We start from the raw sequence: 18,357 nt of genomic DNA, 5'->3' as shown, positions 1-18,357 counted from the left end.
TATCTTGGGTAAATACAACGTCGTTTGTTTGCTTCTGGTACAAAAGGGGATGTAACTCTCTTGTTTTATGACATCCGATATAATTAGCGATCATCTCCACTTGCTGCAAAAAGAGATTGGTGATAATGGGCATTACAGAGAATAAACTTGTTAAGCAATGCATTAGCGCTCCAGTTGAAGGTCTAGATACCTTAAACACGTAGGTATGTTAGAGCATTTTTATTCTGGGTATTAATGGTGTTAAATTACGTTAAAGGTGTCATGTGTTTGGCATATGTGCTACCTTCTCTAAAGCTAGGATCATCATGCTTTATATATCTATATCTGTATTTAATAGCATTCTTTACGGTTCTTCAACGAGCATGCGCCTAAAATGTCAAAATGCAATTACAATAAAATACTTCAACGAGCATGCGCTTAAAATGTCAAAATGCAAGTACAATATAATACTTCAACGAATACTTACATACAGGTATAAACATCCTATTATTTCGATTTATACCGCAACTTATGTCAGATGGGCTATAAGTGTATTTTCAAGGACTTTTTTTTTTTGCTTTGGGTAGAACCTAGCTTTTACCAGGAAATAGTAACGAGTTTAAACAATTCTTATTATAAACATAATGCATTGGCTTCTGTTAATAATGTGAAAGGTGCTGTTTACAGGATTGTAATTGATATATTATTCTTTTCGAATAAGAATGTAACAAGTTTGTGCAACAAAACATTACTGTTGGATAATTTATGAAAGCCTTCCACTCCCTGAAAATTAGACACAGTTATTCCATTATTTCAGTTGTCTTAGATTCTATCTTCTCCAAGATAATACGAGGTAAAGCCTGGATTCAGTTGCTCCTAAATGACACATTGCTATGTACACAAATGCTAGTGTCTGGACTATTCACTGACACACGCACCCCCCACCCCCGCCATATCTATATCTATCTATCTATCTATATATATATATATATATATATATATATATATATATATATATATATATATATATATATATATATATATTGGTTCGGTTGATTGTGAACAATAATAGCGCGCTATAATGATACTGTTTATAAAATATTTAGTGCAGGTGTTAGTATCTTAAACTTGGCCCTCGAGTCCCAGATTTACGACACTCGTTCCTTGCTGCTGGGCAGGTTGAATAGCTTTTGAACTTTTAGCGGAGTTTACATTTATTTATAATCCTTCTTTTGAATACTGTTATTTGATGTCGTGCCCTGTAGATGGCACGTTGGTGCACTTCATTCATACATATGTGTGAAAACGATTGTATACTGAAAATTATGTGGAGAAAGAAACGTTTTGTGAGATAGTAATGCAGCCGTACGCTATGGGTGACAAGGTACGTAATCCAGATTGATAAACCCATTTGTAATACTAAAGTCTTCACGATTGCCTTGACGACAAAAGCACATAACAGACTTCATCCGCTCATAAAACACTTTGTTTATGGGTCGCCTTTTCTTAATTTTCATATAATTTTCACCTTTATTTAAATGAAACTTGACCAAAAATGGCTGATTTTTGTGCTCCGATAAGTGCCCTTTACAGACAGGTTTCATTGTGGTACTAACTGACTATAACTTATGTGAATCTTGAAGAAGACTCTTTGTAACAGGACGAGGACATGGTTTTTGAAATTTAGTTTTACTTCATTTTACGTCAGTTGTAGAATGTATAACAACTAGTACGACGAACTCATGAACTCTCTTAAATCCTTGCACTTCTGGAACAACGTGAGCGTAAGCGACTACTGCGCACAGTCATTAGTGGCAAGAATTACAAGTAAAAAGACATTTAGATTTAAGTAAATATTGCCCTACTCGTATCAGTAATTTTCCTGTACGTGTACGTAGATCATTTAGTCTCTGCCCGAAAAGATATATAACTGCTATATTTTGACTGGTATCTGTCTTTACAAATAAAACTTAACCAGACCATCCATGGATGAAAATGCCTGACCGGCTTTATTCCTTTGAAACGCTTGATAAACATTCAATCCATTAGATAAATTAAAACATTTCTATGACGATGCGTCACCAGAGTTTCAACAATAAAAATGAAAGTAAAATGTCACTACATTCCGATGGGGTTCATTTGTTGTGAAAGCGATATAACTCAAAACAGATGTAAAATTGAGCCATCTATTCCTCATGGCGCAAGGGCATACAGTCTACTACATTGAGAAACATTATTTCAGTAGATGCATTGTAAAGTCATCAACTTCAATAACTACCATAATTAATGTGATTGCTTGCTTTGGGGTTTATAAAAAGAATTGAGAATGGGCGTATTATTAAAATTTAGATACGCGATGATATATATGACAAGACCTCAAATAGGAAATCTGCAAATACATTGAATATACTTACAGTATTGAATGTACCTACAGTATCACGGTTAGGTATGTTTTAAAAGAGTCAATATTTTCATACTTTTATTGGTCTAATGTACCATTTTTGATTGGTTTCCATTTGTTAGAGAACAAAGTTGAATAATAAAGCTATGTTTTGATACAAACGTGTAAGTAATGAAAGTAGAAACTATTTATATTTCATATCTGACTGTTTTGAATACAGGATGATATAATGTTCATGTCAGTTCTGAGTCTTTCAAATTCAATTGAGTTGTTACTCAAAGAACTAAACAGTCGATAAAGGCCCTCCATTTCAATATGTAATCCATACGTAGGCCCTTCCATTCCATTAGCGTTAGCCCCTCTTAGTCTGTAGCCCGTCCTTTAGGCCCTCCATTCCAATCTGTAATCCATACGTAGGCCCTTCCATTCCATTAGCGTTAGCCCCTCTTAATCTGTAGCCCCTCCTTTAGGCCCTCCATTCCAATCTGTAATCCATATGTAGGCCCTTCCATTCCATTAGCGTTAGCCCCTCTTAATCTGTAGCCCCTCCTTTAGGCTCTCCATTCCAATCTGTAATCCATACGTAGGCCCTTCCATTCCATTAGCGTTAGGCCCCTCTTAATCTGTAGCCCCTCCTTTAGGCCCTCCATTCCAATCTGTAATCCATACGTAGGCCCTTCCATTCCATTAGCGTTAGCCCCTCTTAATCCGTAGCCCCTCCTTTAGGCCATCCATTCCAATAGGTAAGACATGACCATAATTAGACCCTTCCATTATGTTAGCCTTAGGTCTCCATATTTTGTAGCTCCCACCCACTTTTAGGACGTCCGACCAATATGTAATACATACGTAGGCCCGTCACTACTGTTAACATTGGACACGTCACGAGTTAACACCCTTATTCCGGCCTTGCAGACACTTTTTATGTTTCATCTAGACTTGAGTGCACAAAGTCCAATAACCTGGGTGTTTATTATCTACTGTTAAATATAATAAATTGACATGGTCACAAAACCTTTAAGTCTAGATTCCAGTGGATAAACCCCTCTTTAAATTACCATACTTGAGATTTTTTTCAAAGACTCAGGTAGACATTTGAGCCCATTGTTGATTAAAAACCGTCTTTATTGATGTATTCAGAGGGAGACCAGATTTAAGTTAATAAATAGATTGCCTGTTTGTCTAGTTCGGATGAGAATTATAATTTATTTCGTTAAACTATTAAAGATAGTTTTAGGGTACCCGCGGCGCTTAGGGTGATGCAAAATAAAATTTCTATCCCTCCCATCAACTGAGGCCTAATCAGGCATGTGTATTTCCCCGCTCTTTAATTCTTTTTCTGCAGTAATTTGCTTAAGTGTCACACCGACTGATTTTATGGTTTTTCGACCTGTTCATTATTCCAGTTTTCCTGGTATTATGTTACTTTGTCACTTGTGTAGCATCCATTTAAGGTATATACTCGGATACAAAATCGGATCCAACTGCAAACATCATCGACTCCGATCTGTTTTCACATAATACGATGGTGGATTTGGATAAATTGTGAGGATTATTCAGTTGAACAAACATAGACCCTGATCTGATGGCGCATTATTCCACGGTATATCAGGCCTATGTTTCTTGCAGTTGGACTCGCCTTTAACGCCGGTGTATATAAGGTAATCACCAGTTGCGCATTTCATGTTCCTTGGATGTCATTTCAATGGACTTGCATTAAATTTAATTATTTATTAATCTCGAGTTTTGATAGGGGCGCCCGCAGTATTAATGGGGTTGGGGGGGGGGGGGCGAACATGTAGTGGTCAGCGATTAAGTTTTACGGATGTAGTTCAAAACATGTTTAGAGGTGAAATCCGTGCGCCCGTGGCTTTAAGTTATTCCTCTTTGATATTATGATACAGCGAGTCGGTCCGTCTGAACGTACGCGCATGTGCACTGTCTTTGTACTACTACGCCATTAAAGCTTGGTACCTAAAACATGCCTCAGTAGAAGTCCTATGAGTGTAGATCGTGTCAACGCTTTTGAAGTATGACTTCGTCTGGCTTGGGGATGCGAATAGGGGACTTGGATTTTATTAGTTTTACTCAAGCCTGACATGTCTGAGTGGCATGCATGACCAGTGACCTTAACGTCAACACACCCAGGTACTTATCACATAGGTTATAACAGGGGTCTCAAATTCAGAATACCCTGAGGGCCGCATGAGGGCATTTTCGATGGCCAAAGGGCCTCACCACCTTTGTTATCTCTCATGACACCTTGTAACGCCAATCATTTTGCGGGCCACAGGACACGGCACGGCGGGCTGCGTGTTTGATATCCTTGGGTTATAACATACTGTTGAGATCCCTACTCAATAACCAAATACATGTTTATTGGGGATGAAAAAACAACCCCACACATTTATATATGTAGCTAACATTGACCACTGTGCCCTTCCTAACATTCAGGGACATCGCTTCTTAGTTGTGGGTTTGATACGTTTGAGATCTCTATCCAATAACCATATATACACTCACTTGGCAAAATACATTTCTACATGCAACTGACATCGACCTCACTGTCCATCACAAAACTCAGAGACTTGGCCCTTGGGTCATAACTTGGAACTATTGAGGCCCAGATAACCGTCCTAACCTTTGCTGGGTATGAAAGACAAATATATACATGTAACTGGCATTGATCTAGTTGTCCATCCACACCACAAGAGTTTTAACTCGTGGGTATTGACTGTGGAGATTCACACGATGTAACCATATTACACACTTACTTGGCATGAAAGATAAATGGTCATACCCAACTTATATTTGCCAACTGGTAGACCTAAAATTTGGTTGGGAGGACAAAATGGTAATACTTGTTATACAACAACAATATATTTATAGTTTTCTTATTTATTTATTTATTTAGTCTGATCTATGGCTAAAAGAGCTTATGGGATGGCCTTTAGCACGTCGTCCGTCCCTCCTTAATGACTTGGAGTATTGTCATGAAACAAGCTATATGCATTCATCCCAAGGTCTAAGTTTTCACCTGTTGGCCTTGTGATAAAAATTTTGCCGATCTAACAGCCAATATCATCGCTACATCTTGAAAGTCTTTGTTTGCACTAGAAGACTTCTTACGATGTCTACTTAGTCCTAAACAGAAAATGGTTTCGATTTGTTAGCTAGTCTGGTCACAACAGTAGCCATCTTAAACATTTTGTGATCGCTTCTCGTCCCAAATGGAAGTAATTTTGACATGGGGTTTTACCAGAAGACTAAGCATGATATCTTGCTGGTCATGTATGACAGTTGTGGCATTCTAACACCTAATATTGCCACCGAAGGAGCCATATTGAAAAGCATGCTAACGCTGCTCCTCCTAAAAGAAAAGTCATGGGTCTTTCGCCAGAAGTCTTATTATGCTATCTGGTTGGTCATACAAGTAAGATATGTCGAGTTGTTGTTCAGTATGGCTGTCATGACAACAATTTTGAAAATCTAAGTATTGACACTTCTCCAAAATCGAAAGCCATATCGACGTAGAATTTTAACCGAAAGACGTCTTAACATGTCTGGTTGGTACTAAATGCAATTGGTGCAATCTTATATCAAGCATAACTGCCGCGACGTCCATCTTGAATATCTTGGTATCGCTAATCCTGAATGGCTGGCCATATAACATACAGTATGGCAGCCACAGCGGCTAATGTGAAAATCTGATCGCTCAAGAATATCAGAGATGGTTTCAGAACTCAGTAGTTGAAAGAAGAAATGATCTTATAATGAATTCCTTGACATTCATTTCGGACAGTATAGCCGTCAGGCCTTTCGAGGGATTCATGTTAAATATTACTACTCTTGTAAACTCGGAAGACTGGTGGGATTACTATTAGTTCATTTGTTCATGATCTTTATATTTACGAGCTAAACGGGTTAGAAAGCGTCAGTATTGTCGCGCAATGTCTTGTTAGGTATTTCTCTTAATACGAGGCCCTGGATAGCTGAGTGGTAAGTGAGTGTACGTGATAAAGCTTGCCATTAGCTTTTCGTGGGTCGGTGGGTCTTCCTGGGTTGTTTCTCCACCAGTTAATCTAGCTGCCCTGTATAGCCTATCACGTGCAGAAAAATGACGTTAAACCACAGTCAAGTTATCCATTTAGCTGCGAATTTAATTTTGCATTGTATAATTGAGACCGTGGATAACAAAATAACAGTAGTCTTCGAAGTCTAATCTCTTAACCGTCTTGTGTTTTTGATTTTCCAAGCTTCAGCCAATCTCCTTTCCTCTATTCCTTCCGGTTTGTTTAGTGCTCATTTTAAAAGCAAATAACATCTACCACTCGTTGGTTTAAGAGATCACTAAGATCAGAACGTGACAAAATGTCAAGCCTCGTTTCAAATTCACAAGTGTAGCCCATCTCGTCTCTTAAATTTGATGGCATGATAAAATAACGAGTCAGTTACTTCTTTATAGCCACATTATGAGTCCCAGACAAATTACAGTAAAAGTATCACAGTTGTCGAATGCTTAACCGTCTCCGAAATCAAGAGGAAGTTTATATGCAAAATTTGTGGCAATGTTTATATCGTATTAGTTTTATTCCACAGTATTATGCACAGGCCAAGTCGCTTCATTTAGATCTAATAAAGAAAGCATGTCAGCTTTTGTACAAAAATACTTACTTCGGCCCGTATCAATAATTTTTGTTTGCGAACATAGATCATAGTTTAGGGTTTGTACCATGATATCTCGTTTACTGTTGAAAAGTATATTAAAAATACCAGGAACCGTTTGCGTTCAAACAATTTATTAAATCTTTTGATGTATTGTGGGCCGCAAACATTATGTATATGAAAAAGCGGTAGCTATTTACATCTTGAATTGCTTTTATTAAAATACCTTGCAGCTATATATATTGACCGTTTTTGATAGCATCTGCAGTGTTTATAAATAGAAAGAAAAATCGAAATACCAAGCATACGATCATTATGTGACCACGGTTAGATTTTAATTTAAAATAAACTGGAATAGATAAAATTACTTGTGACGAGATTCACGATTTTACAAGAACTGTTAAGTATTCTCCATAGGTTGATTTGTATCTTTGATCTCTGAAATATACGATGTGCCAGATATGTCCTAATTAGCTGCCAAGCTGGAGGGTCGCTATCTCGAATGAATTTTATCGACCTTGTCTTCTTGACCCCACATTAACGTGTACGTGTTTCAGTCTGATTCAAATTTGGTCTCCACTGTCCTAAGTGAAGATATGACAGCGACCGCTTGGGGATCATGCTCTAGTGACCTATGCTATTTCAATAGTCGCAAATTTTGTCAGCCAATCAGATGAGGTCTTATATCTTCGCGTCCGGGAAACTGAGCAGCGTGACTGAAGAGTATCAGTGTGTGCCGAACGATTTGGTTCAATTTCAGATTTTAGAAAGGTCCATTTCCATTGGATAATTCAGAGTTAATCAAAACATGACATATAAACGGTCCCTGTTAGATCTACACGCGGGACAGTGGAGATCTGATTTAAATCAGATTGGTACTTGTTTCATCATCAGATTTTGATATTGCAGTCGCATTTAATTGATGTGGACTCGACCCTAGATTTAAATTATCGAATACGTATTATAAAAAAAAAGATTTTAAATTCAGCTTAATTTCTCATGATATATTTAAATATGGTTGTTTTTATTCCCTTCCAATTTATCCCAATTGATGTTTCTTTTTTCTCCAGGTCATCACGTGACCAAGCGCTTGTGAAGAAGGTACCAGTTCGAAGGCAGGCGTCCGTTGAAACATCGAGTACAGACGCTGATAGCGACGTAACTGACAAAATGTCGGATTCTTCGGGAGTAAAACGGGATTTGTCAATAGATCAGATTAGTACGATGACACTGGAGGAATTCAAAAACCTTCTGAACAGAACTCTTTCCGTGCCCAACGGAACAGATTCTCAATACAGTTCCGAGTCTCCGCGTTCTCAAAGTAGTTCGGACAGCTTCCGAAACCAATCGACATTTTCAGCAGGGACTAAGAAAGGACCCATTGTTAGTAATGGGACAAAGATCAGGTCAGTCAGTGCAACAGGACAGAGGACTGGAATAACAGATTCTGCGCGGTTAGCTAAAACATCTGCATTGGACAATGGTAGTAGTGGCTATTCATCGTCGTCGCTCTCTTCCGATAAATCCAAATCATCCGTACAGAACCTTGACACAAAGCCTTCAGTTCCAAGAAATGAAGTTAAGTCCTCCGTAACAACCACGAGGCCTAAGACTCCTTCAAATATGACTAGACCGACACCTCCGGTTAGTACACATGCAACTAACTATCAGTTTCAAAACACGAAACAATTAACAACAGTTAGTACAGATAACACTCGAACAGTGGAGGAAACGAAAATATCAACACCAAGGACATTGTGTGTTTCTGACTCGTTTGATGCAACCAAAAAGCCATCCTTCGACAGTAAAACAGGTCCGGGTACTCGAAAAGATATAGCTACGAGTGAATCAACAGGTACTGTGAGAGCTGTGCCCTCTTCTGTTCGAAACAACGCAGCGGGCACAGAGTCGCAAATTTCCTCCACTTATTCGAAAACATCAGCTGGATATACTCCTCGTATTGCAGAGGAAAAACAAAAGGTTGAGAGCAGTTGTTTATTTACAAATAGTGCTAATAGTGAAAGGAGAGAAATTAACAGTTCTCGTGGTAATGTTGGGTATGTCACGCTGGCATATAAAGAAAGCGAGAACATGTCTAAGTTGACGAATGGAATGTGTGAAACTTCGAGACCAGATATCGAGACAAGTACAGATTCAAAAACTGGATATTCAGATCTTGAAATAGATTCCTATAGGCAACAAAGTACCAGAAACCGATCAAATACACCGGTCGGTCGTCCATCAACTCCTTCATTAATTCCAAGACCTGCTACACCCTCTTTGCCCATAAAAAGAATGCTGAGTGAAAATGACGCTTATGACTCAAAAGGACATGATCACAATTCTGAAGAGAGTAGTAAAGCTGTTGGTAGACCACCAACGCCAAGAAAGGCTTCTGTAATAGCGAAGGCATCCACATCTAGAACAGGTAATAACATTACAGGATCACAAATGGAAAAATCATATACTTCTATATTTCAGTCCAAACGTTCAACAACCCCAGGTCCTGGAAATAGACCTAGTACTCCAACAATGAAAGAAACTATGAGACGGACAAGTACACCAGGACTAGATGCATCGTACACACATTCTGTGCAAACTGTTAATAGCTCAAACAAGGATAAAGTTAATGATTCGTTGGAATTAAGTGCTAAAGAAATTCCTTTGTCGGATTACAGTGTTACAGTATCGTCAGATGCACAGTCTAGGACTTCTTCCAGGTCGAGTGATACCTATAAAAGACCACCAACTCCAAGTTCTGAGAACAGGCACGTTTCTAGACAATCATCTATTTCTCAGCCGGAGACAGTTCTAATGATCAACAGAGCTGATGGACATCACATAGTAAATGCCGTGAATGAACAGGTTAATTCAACTGAAAAATCGAAAGTGTTGGCAAGAGCGAGGACATCTTCTGTGGATCACCGAGATGGAGCCAGAGCAAAATCAAGGATTCCTTCCACGGCAGATAGGCCAAGGCCACAGAGTGTCGAACCAAAGAGATTGCATACTAGACAGGATTCGGCTGCAACTTTGAGCGTACATAAAAATAGCAATGACAGAACTGAGGCATGGGTGGAATCAACAGCAGCGAGGAAAACCAATTCTAGTGCTAAAAAGACTCCTCCAAAATCCAGAAGATCGATGACGCCTAACTCTTTCAGAGAAACGGATGACGACGAACTGTTGCAATCTCGATCTCTTGATGAAATTAAAGCTGCTTTAACATTACCGATCAATGGTGTGAATAAAATTAAGATAGACACTGAAAATCTTGAAGCGCCGCCAGAGGATCCCGAAATGTACGAAACGATGGAACGATTATTCCAAAAACTTCGTGAAAAAGAACTTAGAGCCTCCGTTAATGAAACCCCTGGAGGTTCTGATACTCCCATTGGACTCGATACAGATCTCTCAAGTAGTCAAAGTATCAAGACAAAAAAGCCATCTTCTGTTTTAAGAACCGCAGCAAGTGTAACATCTCCGTCCCCCAGCACAAAGAGGACCATTATTGCCACAGCCAGATCTCGAACGCCGTCCACTGGCAACATATCAACTTCTAGTGCTGGTTCGAATTCTAGGACAACTCCACATAGGGCTGCCTCAACACCACCACGTGACTTTTCGAAACCACCTCGTCCGATCTCAACCCCGCCAAGGCCAAGCACTCCAACCAGACGACAAAACTCGAAATCCAGTGATGAAAATGCGTTTGAGATTGAAGATAATTGTGTTGATTCAGCTTTAGATATAGTGTCCAAATTGAAGGAGGTCATTCAAACCAAGCCACGGAAAGACAAATCTGACGCTCCAAAAACAAGGATCCCTGCTCCAGCATTTCTTTCAAAGCAAGGAAGGTCAAAATCGTTTAGTAATCTATCCAGTCTATCTGGAAGCATGTCTTATTCGAGGGAAAATGTAGAGTATGGCGATGATCAAGAAATGGATGAATATTCCGAGTGTTCTCAATATAGTGCTGATGGACACAGTAGCGGCGGAAGGTGTGAAACTCCGGCGCCAAAAGTGGTCACACCACTAACCACTGGTCGGTCTACCTTATTACGTAAAGAGCGAGGAGAAACTTCCAATGGCCAAAGACTAGTAAGAGCTGTGTCGGTAGAACGAAATCTTTCAGGTCTTTCGAATGTTTGCAATGTATACTTTTGAGATAATGATTATGTATGACACTTGTGTGCATAGTGTGACAGGCAAGGTATATATTCAGGTCTTTCAGAATTTGTAATAGTAGGTTTCAAGCGCTGTACTTAGATGGTTTCTCAGAAGCCATTAAAGCTGTCCATGATTTTATTTGATGATTACGTACCGAAACAGCGACAACTACGTATATGGTTTATATTTATTTATTTATTTATTGTTATTTTATACTAACCGATTCTTTTTGAGCTAGTTATTCTTAATTTTTATTTTTCTTCAATTTATATTATGTTTATTCCAAAATACATTTTAGAAATAAATTATTTTCTGTGCATTACGTATTTAATTATGTAAAGTTTAAACTTTCTGAAAACATTGGTCACATTTTCCGACTTATTATCTTAGTTTAAAAAATATATAACCTCATATTATCCAAATCTTAATAGCGAATTCTTATTTCAACAGTAACTTATAATATAATTTAAATCCTGACAATAATATGTCTGTATGGGAACATCATTCTATCGAGTGATAGGACCAATTGCTAAAAAGTAATATTCTCTTACAATTTAACGACATTTTGGACACATTATTGGTTCCGTGAGGAATAAATGGGAGCCAAGTGCCTTTCTTGATGACACACAGAGGCAGCCAAACGGGCTGACCTGGGCGGATATCAAACCTGAGACCCTTGAATTGCAAGTCATATGCTCCACTAGCTTTGCTGCCAGGCCAAACAGCTTTTAGTAAATATGAAAGAATATGTTGCTGGCAGTTTCGATAATCACCCAGTTTGATTCTTAATGGACCCAAGAACAAACAACTGTACATACAGCAACAAATTGCTCATTAAAAATATGAAACGTGTCAAACATTCCACTAGGAAATAATAGACCATTTTATTTTTTAGGAGACAAAAATTGTTTATGCAAATTTGTTCATACTTCCACATGTACAAAATTGTTAACTGATGATACCATTTGAATCCTCAAATTTTCGTTGTTTTATTAGATAAACTGTAGAATGGATGTATTTTAGATATCATGAAGCCTTATACATATTGTATATCACCTCATTAGGTCAGTACATGTTTGGCTTCCAAAATCAAGAATCTTGCCACAGCAAGTCGGTTTAGTATTATGTTGGAAACCCGTGCAAGAAATTCCTTTAATTTTTGAAAAACATATATCTGATTTCAACAGGTTGAAATATTATTAGATAATAAGCAAACACTGAAAAATTGATTATAATACATAACCTTAAATTTGCTTGATTTTCAATATAGGATCAACTTGAGTTTACACACGGCTTAATCCAAATAAATAATATTAGGTTGTATATAATATCTGCATTCTTTACTTCCTAGTTACATGCATCATATGTTACATCCATCATATGTTTTTCAGTATCAAGATTCTAGTGAATATATTGAAAAAAATCTTATAATTGAATATAAAAACGTTAAAGATTTATCTTATGGAGAAATAGAAGCACATATGTAACTATCCTACGAAAATCTTTTGCAGATACTTTGTAAAAGCAAAATGCAATATATTTCATATCAATGTGTGTGTGGAGTGTATTTAGAGTGCTTTCATCTTCAGATGACGCTATTAATTCAGTGTATATATGATCACATGATCTGTACAAAATTATCATATTTAATTTATACTTATGTATCGTAATTAATATTTGACTGATACTCATTTACCGCAATATCATTTCTGCATCTTCATGCACATTTCACTTTTGCATGTTTTGAAGGATGTGTTTATCGTAATGCATGGAAAAGCAAGACTTATGCAAAATCTTTTACAAACCTTATCATTTATGTTCGCCCTCTATAATGCTTGATTAGAAAGAGATTTTAAATCTAGAAGCGATAACTCCGTCCGAATTCCGTACAAGGTCAAGAGATGCTGCTTTTTCCAGTCGTCTGAAATGGGACGGATTGTACTAGCTCCAGTAATGCTCATCGGCCTTAAACAATCACGTACTTCTCACATCCAGTGAATTGCTGGGTTTTACTCCAGTCAGTATCATTTAAGCAACTATACCTTCTGAACAGCCAAAATTGTTTCCTCCCAGGGCTTGGTGTTACTTTTTATATTCTATTTTGTATTAAACGAAAAGTTTCAAATATGTTTAGATGCGACTGTTTACCAGGAAGGACAATTTCCACAATCAGATGATCTCACTGCCATTTAATTTTTGTTAGAGAATTCAAATATCAGACATCTAGCGTGTTGAATACTTACGTAATATGCAAGAAAGTTGAAGAAGAAAAACAAAATAGAGATAGCGATGTTGTTCAGTAAATAATCAGGCTAGTAGAAAGATACTATCTGTCTGTTTTGAAATAGTTACTGATGTAATAACGTTTTGTAAAACATTAAATGGTAAATCAACCCAACATCGCACTCTAAACTTGGCCGGCCCATTGATTGTGGCTTCGGACGTTAATCGTACGATCAGGCTTGGGTCGTTTCCATAAACAATTGGAAAGGCATACAGGTACTGTAGCCGCCATTGCATATACATGATATACATGTACCTAGCGTATCAAACGACGTCATCTGCATATCACACCCCAGCATAACATTCATTGTGGGCAACTCTACGGAGATGATTTTACTCTTGGTCAAGTAACTCATTTTTTTTCAAGCTTTTACTCAGTTGAGAATGTTTTTGAACTAAACGTGCTGATATAATGCTTTTGACGTTCTATTTTGCCTAGTGTACAACTGCGACTTCCCTCTTTGTACGCTGTATATCTTTATTGAAGTATTTTATTTCTGTGACGGAATTTTGTAGAAAACCTACTAGGTGTTTCGATTAATATTAGGTACCACATTCATGAAAAATGACTGCACTTTGACACATCAGACTTTAAATATCGTAGATAATTAATTAGGGATGAAGCGTTGAAGACACGGTCGCTAGTGTATGTGTGATTTCTAAAAGTTCATTTTATTACTTTTTGATAATGAGTTCCATTTTGAAATGGGGTATTTTGAATAAAATATGTAACATCTATTTAGGGTGCACATAGCATGCTTTCGGTGAATAATTTACATCTGTTTGATGTAAATCCAACTGTCGAGTGACGTCCAAATTCTTTACCTAAAAATCTCATACTTCTCGCACGTGGGTTACCTACCTTTGGAGGCATAAGGCCATCTCTACAACGATATACATTTGGTGGTAAATTGCCACCTGGAGAAAACCGTGCGCTTTAATAACTGCAACGTCGCAAGCCACGGGCGACAATCGGATAGCTTCTTTTTTCACCCTTGGCTGCTTGTGCAGAGATTCGCTCGTTTCTCATAAGTATGCATAGTCTTGGTTAACCATTCACTATGAGCATACGTAGTCTCCCCATTGTGACCCATCACGACGTTTCATGCTGTTGGAATGAGCCAATAGAGGATTCTCTTTGAAACGCATTTATTTTTTGTGATAAAACGGGCATTTGGATTTTGGCGTAGATTTATATAAAAAAGAGGACTTCTGTGTGTAAGCGGCCACGGCAGTCGGTCAACCATGGCTATTCCGCGCTGCAACTCTATGTCTCGGAGGTATTTCAGCGCAATAATGTTCAGGAAGAAAAAAACATACATGTTGTTCGCTTGTAATTTCTCCGCAAACCCCGCCCCCCCCCCCCCCAAAAAAAAAAAAGAAGCTAAAAACAAAACTGCAATCTATTCGGACCACCTAGGCTATTTCTATGACTGGATTGACCAATATGTTCCCAATGAACCTCTACTAATTCTGTCAGACAAAAATATGCATCTGCTGTATGTCTCCTTAGTAATTCACAGAAAAATCAAACTTTTTTTTGCCAGTATTTACACCGATAAAACAAAACAACAAACGATCCGCAATCTTTTCGGACTACCTCGACTATTTCTGTGATTGGATCGACCAATAAATTATAAATGAAAATATTCTTCGATGCATTCACAAATTCCGATTTAATCTTTGTTTTATAATAGCCGAGATGGTCCGAACGGCAGATATCGGCATACATTCGCTGTATTATCTGTTGTATCGTCCTCAAAGTTTCAGATGGCAGCCACGATTGATAAAGGGGTGTTTCCCATGGCGTGCGACAATGTAATAACTGCATCGTACTCAGTTCATGTTGCTTTTTCTGCGATCTTTTTTATACAATGGCTTAAGTTCAGAACGTGAAGATTTTAGATCTTACATAGGAGAAAAAATATCAAGAAGTCTTTACTTTCAGAGATGGAACACAGGGCAGACGCCATTATAATGTAGCATAGGTCACAATATACAGATGACGATAGAATGAAGATCACCTAAACCGCCAGAAATAGTCTGGTTGTCTATACCTCGGTTTTTAGGGTACTCCAGTCTGTGATAGACAGAACGTTACGATCCACTTACTCGCGGATTAATGTGCAAAGATGATGTACAAGGTTTAGATGATTATGGGGGTCAAAACAGCCTTCCGGCATTATGAGCATGTAAAGAGCCATGTAATATTATGTGGAAACGTGTTCTGGAAGGTTACTGTAGTCATTTAGACGAGATTAGTTTTAAATATGTGATGGTTGTATGTACATTGATCAAATTAATCCTAAATGGTAAACTTAGGAATCTTATTATTAGTTCAGGATGCTTTTGTGTATGTATTGAAAAAACGAGTATCCCATTCATGAAATATTACTTTGTTTATAGGACTCTAAGAAACGATGAATGAGTCTACTAAAACATTTTTAAAAAAAAATACCGTATCATACCATGAATAACGCACTAGTCAACCTGCCAACAGCATATAAACATAATCTGTTAGATTATCCATATCTTGCTTTCTCAGACTGAGCGAGACTATTATGGTACTTCTACCATTTTGTATGGAATCATTATATATGTGTAGCCTGGTATCCAACCATTAACTATGAAGCTTATTTAGAGAAGAAGTCAGCGTACCAGACCACCAAGACATACGTAATTAGTCAGACCTGCTAATCTTTACGGTTTTGCCGTAAGTCTCACGAAAATAACCTTTAGAATACGGACTTACAGCATACAAGCAAAAACTACGGGAAAACTATCATTGCCGAAAAATCCGGATAATCGGTTCATCCATGTTTGATATGGATCCGGGTTTCGTATATAATTATTGAAATTTGTCAGGGAACCATACTAACTTTACAGCAGCACCCCAAACGCTTTAAGCTGCAGATATTTGTTGATGAGAAGCGTCTGCGTGATCAAACTGTTGATTATAGAAGTTTTAAAATGGCGTCCAGATAGCGATGCATGTTTTTAAGACGAAAGGGAAAATAAGCCTCTAGAAAAGTGTTAATACTCACACTGAAGAATAAAAAGGAATATTCAGATTACTGTGAATAAAAGCTGAACATCACGTGCTACTTTGAGCATGTCTCGTGGCGGGAGATATGATTGCCATCGTCATGTGAAATGGAAAAAGAATTTCCAAAAATTACGTCAGTCTGAGATATAGCAACAAGCCATTGAGTTGCATAGGGTTTGGAACTAAAGTTTGTGCAACTGTATTAGTGGTAAATAAAGTCTACGAGTACTTTACAAACTTTTCAGTTGAAACTGTTTATTGTCGCAGCGTGGAACTTTTAATTACATTTTCCAGCTTTACAATAGCAGTTATTGACATTTTGTTACACATTACTGAAAACTGGCTAATCTTCCGGAGAAAAATAATCTGCCTTAGGGGCTGTCCATTTAGTGCGTACGCATGTTTTTTTATTAAATTTTTTATAACCCAAATGCATACGCTTGCATATGGGGGTCTACTGATAATGTACGTACGCATAGGAAACGGGGTGGGTGGGTGAAACATCGATAATAATTTGTCTAATACGTAACCTGTTCGACTGGGTTCAGTTGGCGTTTGAATTTTAGCGGACACTGGACAAACTGTTTAAAGTTACGCAGCTTATTTCTTTGATGCATCCCGACATTCAACGTCGGTCGACTATCTGTTTTATTAAACAAGTTAATATTTTTAATCCTTTAAGCTTTTTGTGTGGATTAAATATAGGCCGTTCTTTAGAATGGGGGGGGGGGAGTATGCGTCAAGCGTACGTACGCAGGTGGGATCGTGTAAAAAAGTACGCATGTGTACAGGGAGGGGTGAGGGGTCAAGCTTTGCCAGATTTTTGCGTATGTACTAGATGGATGGCCCCTTACTGAGACGGACTCGTCAGGGTTGGCAGGTCTGAGTTAGCGGAACTACTGAATCTGTCAAGCTGTCTATATAAAGACTAGAAATCTGTCGTACCTTGATGCTTATGTTAGAACCACTTTATTACACCGTGTCTCATTCGTCCAAATTTTGTAGCGTTCATTATATCTTGGACAACCAGTAGTATTCACAGAAAAATAGATTTCATAAGCTTTCACTTTGCTGAGAATTTATGTAAAACTTGTGAATATTCATTATTTAGCTTTTTATACACAAAGCAATACACATTTATAAGTAAAGAAAACTCAGTGTATCACCTTGTACATATTCTGTATGGCAATTAGTGTGTGGTGTTTGAATATTGGCAATATTTATCGCCCCAGTATATTTTAAAGCGTCTGTGATTAATCAAAATATTTTCTGTTATTTATCGAATTGTGAAATGAAATACTGAAATGCAGAGATTAAAATGCTTACAAAATATATGAATATCGTTGCTTGTATTGTAATCCATAAATGCTAGCTGTCGTAAGTCATTTCACTCTCACCCAACATCCCTTCCTCCATCCCCTCTTCCTGACTTCCTTAACTTCCTCTCTCTCCTTCCCTTCCTCCCTCTCTCTCTCTCTGTAAGATGTGCGCGAATTCAGGCATCTCACTCTTCCTTTCACTCCCTCTAAGAGCGATGTGGGCGAATACAGTTGTTTTTATAAGCCGAGTTTTAAGATTTATTCACAACTAATTTCATGCATTTGTTACATTATTAGTAAAAGAGGAACACTGTGATCAACGGAAATCCAATGACAACTCTTGTCTACGAAAGAGGGACACAGAATATTATGGTATGGAATTGTAATACTTAAACGGGAAAATGCCGGAACTTTGATGCAACTATGCACGGAAGAAAGAAAAGAGAAAGTCACGTGTCGTTCTGTAAGATAAATTTCATCCTGCAGCTTGCATA

The 18,357-nt window shown here is 37.8% G+C and overlaps 1 protein-coding gene across 1 annotated transcript in view; it reads left to right on the top strand.

Annotated features, from left to right (window-relative positions):
- Nucleotides 1-17,876, top strand: part of LOC149776911 (uncharacterized) — a 165,113-nt gene extending 147,237 nt beyond the window's left edge. The window contains exon 5 of the mRNA XM_089941618.1: nt 8,116-17,876. Within this exon, the coding sequence (XP_089797744.1) occupies nt 8,116-11,212 (3,097 nt within the window). The 3' untranslated portion in view covers nt 11,213-17,876. The remainder of the gene's footprint in view (nt 1-8,115) is intronic.
- The last annotated feature ends 481 nt before the right edge of the window (nt 17,877-18,357 follow it).

The sequence above is a fragment of the Sinohyriopsis cumingii genome, chromosome 18 (genome assembly GCF_028554795.1).
Source record: "Sinohyriopsis cumingii isolate HCF-2022 chromosome 18, ASM2855479v2, whole genome shotgun sequence".
NCBI classification, from domain to species: domain Eukaryota; kingdom Metazoa; phylum Mollusca; class Bivalvia; order Unionida; family Unionidae; genus Sinohyriopsis; species Sinohyriopsis cumingii.
This window is presented reverse-complemented; position numbering and strand designations above follow the sequence as displayed.